Source organism: Populus euphratica, unplaced genomic scaffold, assembly GCF_000495115.2.
Source record: "Populus euphratica unplaced genomic scaffold, PopEup_1.0 scaffold211.1, whole genome shotgun sequence".
Classification (NCBI taxonomy): Eukaryota; Viridiplantae; Streptophyta; class Magnoliopsida; order Malpighiales; family Salicaceae; genus Populus; species Populus euphratica.
The window spans coordinates 433,891-444,778 of record NW_011500020.1 but is presented as its reverse complement, the minus strand read 5'-3'; the positions used below and the strand labels follow the sequence as shown (position 1 = coordinate 444,778).

General features: G+C 33.3%; 1 protein-coding gene across 1 annotated transcript; it reads right to left on the bottom strand.

Annotated features, from left to right (window-relative positions):
* Nucleotides 1-2,192: 2,192 nt before the first annotated feature.
* LOC105141868 (linoleate 13S-lipoxygenase 2-1, chloroplastic-like) lies at nt 2,193-6,199 on the bottom strand. Its single transcript, XM_011049246.1, has 8 exons — nt 5,849-6,199; nt 5,474-5,714; nt 4,739-5,050; nt 4,531-4,619; nt 4,014-4,127; nt 3,593-3,894; nt 3,087-3,353; nt 2,193-2,961 (listed from the first exon to the last, which is right to left on the bottom strand). Exons 1-8 carry the CDS (start codon nt 6,116-6,118, stop codon nt 2,202-2,204), a joined length of 2,355 nt encoding a protein of 784 aa, XP_011047548.1. The 5' UTR covers nt 6,119-6,199; the 3' UTR covers nt 2,193-2,201.
* Nucleotides 6,200-10,888: the final 4,689 nt, after the last annotated feature.

Sequence of the window (10,888 nt, the reverse complement as noted above, 5' to 3'; positions counted from 1 at the left end):
TATTTGGGGTGCTAATATTTTTCATTTGCACAACCAGTCCTAGTACCTGATCTCTAAGACCAGTTAAGATTTCTAGTAACCAAAATAATAGATGGCGACTCCCATTCTAATTTTCCATTAATAAGAGAAAAGAAATTCTTGTCTCCTAACATTTGTCATATTTTTTTAGATAAGATAAAATCTTGAGCGTGGATATTTTCACCGTGATGTTGCATATGTGTGACATGGAGGAGAGGCGCTGCCACTGTTCCTACATTCCCAAAAGTCCTCCTCTGTAATTCCTAGACTTTTTAGGGGCCTATTTTGTAATTTTTACATGTTGGAAAATGTGTATTTTAGATTATTGTTAGTTTTTTTTTATAATTTATGTGATTTTATAAACATGTAATTATGGGTCAGCAAACATAGCAAAAAGGGGATGTATGTGCTCTTGTATTTATTTTTTTATGTATGTTTTTTTGTATATGTTAAAAAATCAAAAATAAAAAAGAATTAAATGTTTTAATTTGCATACATTCAAATATCCTGGGTATAAATTAAATTATTTTATATTTTTCATGAAAATACAAGAATATGTTTTTGTATATATTTTGAGATTTAATAACTGATTTATTAAAATCTTAAAAATTTGGCTAATATTTTATTTTTTTAATTTAAATCAAACAACAAAACAGCTTACTAGAAGTAGAGTTTGCTAGGAGTGCTAATATTTTTCTTAGTCACAACTAGTTTATTACCTTTGAATATCTGACAACAACCGATACATTCAAGTTTTTTAATAATCTTCAATTAAAATCAAATACTAGATAATGATTCCCAAACAAACAAATAAGTAAAAATCATCATCCATGGCCTGCAAGGATATGCAACACATTTTATAATATCAAATTAAATTTTACAAAGACTTTATTACATTAACTGAGCTTTAGATACCTTTAGTTTTGTTTGCATTCAAGAAATTCATATAACTTCAAATTGATACGTAGACAACATTAAAATCCCGAATAAGCATATTAACTCTACTAATTGTTGTTATCATTAAAACAAATAAATCATAGTTGATTAAAAACCTTTGGACTAACCTAATGTGATAATAATTTAAAAAATATATTAATTATAATGTAATAATAATAATGTTTGATGCTTTAATATAGAGAATATTCATACTGTCGTAGAGGATAATAGGCCCGAAATATACACTTCATGTTTCATGGGCATGCAATTGCTGGGTTTTATAATTTATAAGAAAACTTCTTTTACCTCACATTCTACTCCTGGAATCAAATCCCAAATAATAAAAAAGAAAGATCGAAAAACACCTTCCGACTAAGTGTAAATTCAAATAGATTGATTTACGTTTTCTTATTTGATTTTTTAAGATTTAATCTTGAGCCAGTACTCATAAAAATTTATTTATTTAAATGCACCGGAATAACAAGATAGATCTTCTCTTAAAATCATTCGCGAGAAAATATAATTTTAGTTAATTCCTACTTTTTTTTTCTTCATTCTACTTTATGTTGAGTTTGACAATTGTATAAATTTATTATACATTTCAGTGCCTTGCATCTTAGGATTGACTTATATCTTTTATTGGGGTCTAACTGTAATTTTTAAGATTTTAAATATTTTTTTAGTTTTAAATTAATTTTTTAAATATTTTTAAATTATTTTAATGTGCTAATGTTATAAAGAAATTTTTAAAAAATATTTTAATATATTTTCTAATAAAAAACAACTTAAAATATAATCTTTATCACACTGCAAAACAGGTTAATAGGATTAATGGTTTTATATGGGCTTAGGCATTTATTTCTATGAACGATTTTTCATTCTTCCACAAGCTCAATAACCATGGCAAATGGATTTGCTAAGTTAGTGAGACAATAGAGACTTTACAGCGTTTACATTGTCCTATATTTTTCATGAACAGAAACATCATAATGACAAAGGGGAATAATTGCCAACTTATTACAACAGACCAAGAAACCAGACACAAGTTCGGTTGCTAGAAGGCAACAAACAAAAGCCGTAAAAAAAACATGACATAATTAAAAGCTACAGGGCATATTGTTGTGCAAATATTTCTATTTTAACATGAAATGGACATCTTGTTCCATTATTATTATTATTATTATTATTTAGATCAAAACAAGTTTATAAACTTGTTTTTTCTATATGTTTCAACTTCATTAAGTTGTTTAAATGGAGATACTACAGGGAACTCCTTCCCCAGTAATCCCAGGCCCGGAGGACGGCTTCAACAGCTCATAAGGCATAACACCAGCTCCATTTCGGTTGAACAAATTCTTGTCAGCATTCCTTCCATCTATATTCTCTCCCAGCTTGTTCAAACTCTCATTAAATTCGTCAAAATAATGCTTTATATCAGGATCCTCAGCCCAAACTGGCTCTATTTTACCTCCTAGATACTCCTCATCAGGAGAGTGTTCAGATAAAACATTCAAAGTAGCAATCACTTTTACAGCCTGAAGTTGTGATGGGAAGGTATCCATAAGCGTTTCTTCAGGTTTTTCCAAGAAAGAATGCCATTCCTTATCATTTGGATCTTCAGTTGGCATATTTTTTCTAGTAATTGTAGGCCTATTTGGGAAATACCCCGCATATGCATATTGTCCAAAGTTCACAGCAGCATGGTGACCTGAGACTATCCATATAATAGTTGTGATAATTTCAATAAGGTCCTGCGGTGTTTTTAGCTTAGGCCACCATGGTTCGTCCTTTTTGTCACCATGGCCTACAGTACGTACTTCTTCCCACCATGCTAGGAGCTCAGAATCGGACTCGATGAGACTTGCCTCTGGATAGTAGTGATTGACATAGTCGCTGACCCATTTTTTGATGATGTCCCATAACTCAAGACCATCATTGGCATAAGGGTAATCTTCTACTGCTAGCTTCAGACCATGCGGAGAAGATGGATCTTCAATGGCCATTCCTCTGGCAAATATCAAAACCAGAAGTATTTATTAACGAAGACATATCCTGACGTTACATGCGTGTTAAGTTTAAGGAAATGAAAAAAAAATGGAAGTAGGTTTCAAGAGGCTAGTCAATGTTGCTACCTGCTAATTAGATCCTTAGGCAGTCCCTGATGGTCAAACCTCCACTGCTTATCGTAAATAACAGAGCTTAGCTCCATACAATACTTTCCAGGTGCAAATGTCGACTCAATTGTCCCGGCAGCATTGATTAGCGTGTTTCTAGCTGTAGCATTAATCTCCATTGTGTATCGAAAGTGAGGGTGCAGGAGCCTATAGATTGGATGCATGACACTAAGTTGTCGATTGGTTGCAATTACGTATGGCTCTGTGGCACAATGAGTTCGTAGCCTGCAAAATGTACATCAAATTAAGGGACAGCAAAATGTTAATTCAGTTCATAAGCTACTTCAGCATCGGTCTCTCAGTGATTAATAGTTTTTAAGATGGATTAGCATCAACCATTATTTGGAGAGAGATGTGCCTTTTGACTGCAGTTGATTTTTCTTGAAGCTTAGAACTTATGACAGATCCTATGCATAGAAAATGTTAAACTTCTACCTAGAAATACAAGTGAAGAAAATGTGTACCAGTGAGTAATAAGTTGGTGATAGCCAGAATCATGTGCAAGGACATGAGCTTTGGCAAGTCTCCAAAGCCAGATATCTGTGGAATTCCAGGATGGTGTAAACACTTGCTTCCACTGTGGCTTTCCATCCATCGGTGGACGAGTGAGCTCAATGGCTAGCGGCTTCAGTGTTCCGTGTGGGGTTAGGAAAAACAATGTCCGCGAACCATATAGAGTTGTATTTTCAAGCTCTCGTACTTGTCTCACAAAAGGTAGAAGTATATCGTGATAATCAAGGATGAACAGTTTCTTTTGTTCTAGAGCCTACATAAATCAGATAATAAATATTCAACATTTTGTTATGCTAAGATCAAAAGATCTATAATTTGATGACTGATCATAATGATTGTTTTATTTCATGTTGAAAATGGGTTCCTGGCTACCTTGTCAACTGTCATAAAATCTTTGATTTCGTCCTTGATTATTTCATCTGTGATTGCTGACTCCGTTGGACCGTAGATGTCAGGATCAAGTTTACTTCTCAGAGGCCATTCCTGCATGATTTTATCCAGCATCGGGGCAAGGTATTACCAAACTTGTTCATGCAAAAATATTAGTATCTTACGCAGGCCTCTGTTTCCTTAATTTCTCCTATTTCTGAATTTATACTAGCAAAGTATTTCCAGCTATGTTTTAGATTAGTCATTGACTGCTTTTTTATATGAAGCATGTCTCTTTGTTCATGATGGCGCCTACTTTCTTAATTTCTTTATTTATATCCGTCATTCCTTAAGTCTTACAGGTTTGATCCTGTAGAATCTGACCCAATTTCTCATTGAGCGAAGGGTACAAAATAATTTTAAAAAACCATGACATGTTGTGGATCTCAATCAACCCTGATGGTTTCCAATGCAATTGTTTCAAGACAATTAAACTTTGAAGCGAAGGGTGTAAATACCATACCGTGACCAATTGTATGCTAGATGGATTTAGACCAGCAAGAGTCTCCCGAGCGAATTCCTCATCCCTTAGCCAAGAAAATCTGTCACCTGTAATGCAAAAACAAGATTTTAACAATTTTGAGGTGGTCTAAAAATAACAAGAATACATTAATCTTCTCTTGATAAATGGTCATTAATAATAACGTTTTTCTTTCTTTCTTTCTTACTCTCCATTACTTGAGGAGTATCAAATCGCAACTCGTATATAACTGGACTAAAAAGCTGCTTTATAAACGCGGGCAAGGAACTGATCTCTTCTAGCGGAGCGGAAGGCAAGTTGATTCCTTCATTGAAGAGTACATCTATGGCTGTGAAGTATGGGAATTTAGCCTTATTATTGAAAGCAGCTTGTAGTCCTGGTATTATTGAACGTAGTATTTCCAATTTTCTCCTCTTTTCAAGTGATTTCTGCTTTGTGTCAGAGAATTCTTCATCTCGGGGAACATATATGTACTTGCTCCTTGTCTCCATAGATGGATCTATCAACAGAAGTTAATTTCATATTATATAGTGTACCTTTATATATACATATAATGCACACACATTAGTGTTTAATATCAATACACATTAGCATGATCATTCCAATATATAGCTTAATCGTTTAGATGCCATTTCCCTATATGCTATAACACTAGTACTTATTATGATCAATTGCTGTAGAAATCCTGAAGCAATGCCTGTTAAATTATTTTTTTTTTTGGCTCGGAGATAATCAATGGACCCTCTACCGTTTAAACCTTGTTAATAACATGAACCAGCACTGACTTCCACAAATTTCTACCATATGCCTATACGTTTTTGGTCAGACTAATGAAGGGACTGCTAGATACTGTCGTGAACATGTATAAAAGCATTAGGTTTTCAATCCCGTACCATTTTTTCTTTTTCACGTTTTTACTTACAATTCTTGGTCCGTGGCCGCCCTGTTCGGCAACGTCTAGGATAAGGATGTTCTTCGCCGCCTAGCACTGGTCTTTTTAAATCAGGACTCTTATCAGGATCTCCAAGGTCATTGTACACGTCGTAGTCATATATTCTTTCACCTTTTTTGCGCTCTCCTTGGCCGTCGCCTCGCAGATTCACAAGCTCCTCCTGTCTCAACCTTCTCAATCCACTTGGTGTCTTGTTGGGCATGTACGTTGACTGCTCCATAGTACCCACAGAGTTAGTATCAGAATCTTAAAATGACAGAAAAATAGCTATAACACTACTACCTACTTTGTCTTTCAGACAAACAAGCAAGCACAAATTTTATATATAGGCAAAGAGAGTCTGACCTTGTTGGTAAAGAAGAGTCTTTCCTGCTCATATTCAACCCATGACTGACATGTCAATAAAACTTTGTCATGAGAGGAACCATCAAGGACTATTTCCTTGATGAACATCTCCTTACTGTGTTCATTGGTAACATAAACCGCACCAACTTCTCCATAATCAGGTGGAACCACAAATTCTGCTTCATACACGACATTATCATCCACATGGCCTGCCCGCCATGCCCTCTCTGTTAAGTACCGCTGATCTTGTCCTGTGTGTTTTGGAAACATTACAGAAAAGAAAAGAAAAGTGAGTAATATGATCTATACGTACATTTTATCATATACAGGGAAAAAAGTAATATACTTTAGGGTTAAAAGGTGTATTTGGTACATGCAATTTTTCAATTTTCTTAATCAAGTCCTTATCATTTTTTTAACATTAAATTACTGTGACGTTGCATATGCAAGTTTGTGCGCGCGCGCGCGCGGTGTGTTTCGACTATCTTGCATATCAATAGACACTAATTACAGCTCATTCTCTCTTCTAACTCTACTAATATATGATCTAAGTTAAGGGGAAAAAAAGCAATAGAATCATAAATTATAATGAGCCATAAAAAAAAATGTCTCCATAACTTTTTGAATGGATTTATTGAATGTATAAAGCACTTAATCTATATATTATGTATACCTCAAATACTTGATGGTATGCAATTTGAAGAAAATGAAATAAAAATATGTAGGACCATGGTTTTTGATGATAAAATTGAAAGAAAATAAAGTTTCATAGACAAAATAAAAGGAATATAAAATCTGAGGGGCCTAGAAGAAAAATTTGCTCAATAAACATCAATAGTGAATGTGAGAGGATGGATAATAATAATAATAATAATAGCACAATAAAGCTTGATTTATCTTTAATGTTCTTGTTTATGTGAATGCTTGAGCTTAATGGAGAGGGAATGAGAAGAAATATGCACTCACAAGATATATTATATGTTTGAAACCATTTTGAATGCTAGGAATTGAATTCCAGATAAAATTGAATCTCTAAAAAATATACAAAAATAAATTAGAGGTCAACCTCTCTAATTTATAATTTCAAAAAGAAAAAAAATTAATTTTAAAACTAGCTTTTCTAATATTCATTTACTCATCTTTATCTTAGAGATCTTTAAAGAAATAAGATGAAGTTAATGAGGTTAATATGGAAAATAAAATGAATTGAATTTTATCTCTTCCAAACATGTGAATTAAACTTATTTATAAATTAAATTCAAATTAAACACTATAATTGAATTCAATATTCTAAACAAACTATTAAAACGGATATATTATAGATATCTTCTGTCAAATTACGCTTTAATTAAAAAAAAAATAGTTATATTAAAGATACATTGGTGTACTTAAAGGAATAATCTCTTGTTTAATTTAAGTCAAGGACCCACTTCTTATCCATAATTGTTCGAGTCAAGAATTCAATTTTACCTTGTAAGTCCAATTAAATTCCTTCATTAAATCTGTTATGAAAATTAAACATATTTGAAAGAATTAGGTAAATAAATACAACCAAAATTTTTGTATCCTTTTTCAACATTTAAATTAGCAACTAAAATTAATAATAAAAATAAAAACTAAAAATAAATATGAAACAAATAAGGGTTTAGATGAAATCTGGATTATATCATAGAGTATCACTATCTAATTATCATAACCGAACAGGAGAGAATGATCAGCTGAGGATTTGATTTAATTCATTTGACAACTTTTTCTTTTTGACAATTATATTGCAATGCTCAATAACGCATGCATGTCAGTGCAGTAGACAGACTGAACAGCTCTAGCAATATATGATATATAAAAAATTTAAAGGAAATTAATATTGATTAGGAAATGTTGATGAGATCCTGACTACTACTTACCGGGATCAAGGTCGGCAAAAACAAGCTTCAGTTTTAGAGTGTTACCCGTCCAATCTGACCACTTATCTCTTAAACCATCATCATTTCTCTCCACAATCACAGTAGCCTTTAATTTACTAGGCTGCACTGTGAATACCGTTGCTTCGGCTTTAATATTGGTGGTAGTTTTATAACCAACACGTCCATTTCTCTTAGTTTTAGTGAATGAAGACCTCGAAGGGACAAGAAAAGTTGCATGGCTATTGCCATAAAAGCATGGATTGGGCAATATCAAGGATGTTCTTGGAGGGTATAATGAATGGTGAACCTGTGGCATCAGCATTGTGTTTTGGAAAGAAACAAAAACAAAAAAAAAACAAAGGAGTTCCTGGAGGGGAGATTTATCTCTATTCGGGCGAGAGGTGAATATTAGAGAAGTAGATTGCGTGATGAAAATGGAGACCTAGAGGCATGAATTTATATATAGGAGTAGATAGATCAGCCATATATATATATATATATATATATATATAAAGGCATATTATGGAAACCAAAAATGGTCAGTGGTTTTTTTTTTAGAAGTCAATATATTAAAGAGGCTAGCTAGAAGATAGCCAAAAGCAAGATACAAGAAAAAAAGAAAAATAGAGAAGAAAACAGAAAGCAAAAAATAAAAGATAAAAAGCCAACCGGTACATATAAGATAAAAAAAAAGCATCAGGATTGAAGAAGTTGATGCGACACACTTAAAACCTTGATTTGATGTCATTGCATGGACCAATTTATAATACATTTAGGCCCCGTAATTAAATCAGTTCTAGTAGCCATGAAAAACTAATATGTAGACTTGAGCCAATTCAAGAGATGATATAGAATCAAGGAGAAGCTGTCTTTGAAGATTGCAAACTAAACACATCGAAGTTAATTACCATTTTGACCGTGAGAAGGTGGCAAACCGGGACACAGTTTTACAACATGTCCCTACTTTATTGCAACCTGTAGATGTTTTTATCAAGGGACACACAACTGATCGTTTTTGCTTGTTATGGGACAAACTCTTTGTGTTGGATCTCCCTGCTAGTTTGCAGGGGGAATGCTAAGGATAAGAACTGTCTAGTTTTTTTTTTAGATTAATGTGAGTATCCGGGCTAATTTGCACGCATCACGATTAATCCCACGAACCCTAAAGTTAACGACCATGTAAGCCTCTAGTGGCCATCATATGAGCAACAAAGGACTCGAACCTGAGACCACAGAGGAAACAAACCCCTTGATCCCAAATCCTTACCACTTGGCCACCAAAAAAAAAAAAAAAGAACTGTCTAGTTTAAACCAGAAAGCTTGCAAACTACATTGCCGTTTGGAAATTATCATTTAACTTGTATTTAAATCTCATATATTTTATATTTCTTATAACAAACACAAAGCTCTTTCTCTTATCTCTTGTAACAACCTTGGTTATTTATGAATGAGAATATACACGTCTCTGGTGAGGTTTCACAGAGTTCTTTTAATTCTTCCAGAATACTCGATTTTTTCCAATTACACGAAAGGCTAAGTTGTGGTTTATCCAAGATCATGACATAATTGGAAATTTTTTGAGAACAAAATAAAATCCCAGAACACAAGAATAATATCATTATCCACATGGAAGCTTCTCTTTTTTTCTTTTTTCTTTTTCCTCTTGTGCACACCAGAAGTTACCCCACCCATATTTAAATGTTTGGACCACGCATGAAAATATGGATAGATTGTGAATGTAAAATGAGATAGTATGAATCACGTTTTCCATGCAATTGAAATGTTCTCACTGTGAAGTTTGCTCTCTTGGTAAATAGGTCAACACAAGTCTCTAGATCATCCCTCTAACACAGTTACCTTTACTCTGTTAAATCAATCCCAAATTTCTTTCACTTCATATATATATCTAAATTCATTTGTACCACTTGTTTAAAGTGTAAATTTGCTAAATTTTATTTTTATTATCCAGCAATTAAATCTATTAGACCTTTAGAGCTAATAATACATAATAATGTTTGGTGTCCTTCTCCCACTATATTTACTATATTTGTTGAAGGTTTCAGATATTATGTTAGTTTTATTAATAAATGTACTCGATTTACTTGGTTTTTTTTATAATCAATAAAAAAAGGGTTTATTCCATTTTTTTCTACTTTCATACCTTCTTAGTTACTCAATTTTCTACTACTCTTCGAGTCTTTCAAAGTGATGGGGTGGATGAGTATCTTAATAATAAATTCAAATATTATTTTCTTACCAATGATATTATCCATTAAATGTCTTGTCCCTATACTCCAAAACAAAATGGCCTTGCTGAGTGCAAACAGAGGCATATTTTAGAAACAACTATTACTCTATTACAAACTGCCCATTGACCTCCAAAATTTTGATTTCATACTTGTGCTACTTCCATTTATTTGATTAATAGAATGCCTTGTCAAATTCTTCAACTCAAATCACCATATTTCCTGTTATATGGTTCTCCACCGGTCATTACTCATTTACGGATTTTTGGTTGTACTTGTTTTTCTTTACTCAAGCCTTATAATTCTAACAAGCTTCAGCCCAAGACTTGTATTTTTCTAGGGTATGCAGGTCAGTATAAAGGGTATCTCCATTTTTCTATTTGAACCAATCGCTTCTTCATTATTAAACATGTTCTATTTGATGAATCTATGTTTCCTTACTCTTCTGTGGTTACTGCATCCGCTTCCTCTTCCCCATCTCCTTGTCTACATTCCACTATGTTCCCTCTTATTTCTTTACCTACTCAAGCATTTGCCTCTCGGCTTACACTATCTCCAAGTTCCTCCTCTAAGACCTTACCCATTCTGTCATCTACACAATCCCCTATCCTTATTGATCATGACTTCAAACCTGAGAATCTGTGTGTGGTCTTACCTCTTTCACCAATGAATCTTTATCCAATAACCATTAGGTCTAAGAATGGTATTTTCAAAAGAAAGGCTTACTCTGCCTCTATACAGTCTATTACTCTTTCTCAGGTTAAACCCAATTCCTTCAAGGCTGCTTCCATCATTCCTAAATGGTAGTCTACTATGCGGGAGGAAATTGATGCTCTTCATACATAAGGTACCTAGGACTTGGTGCCTCTCCCACCTGCTAATAATTTTGT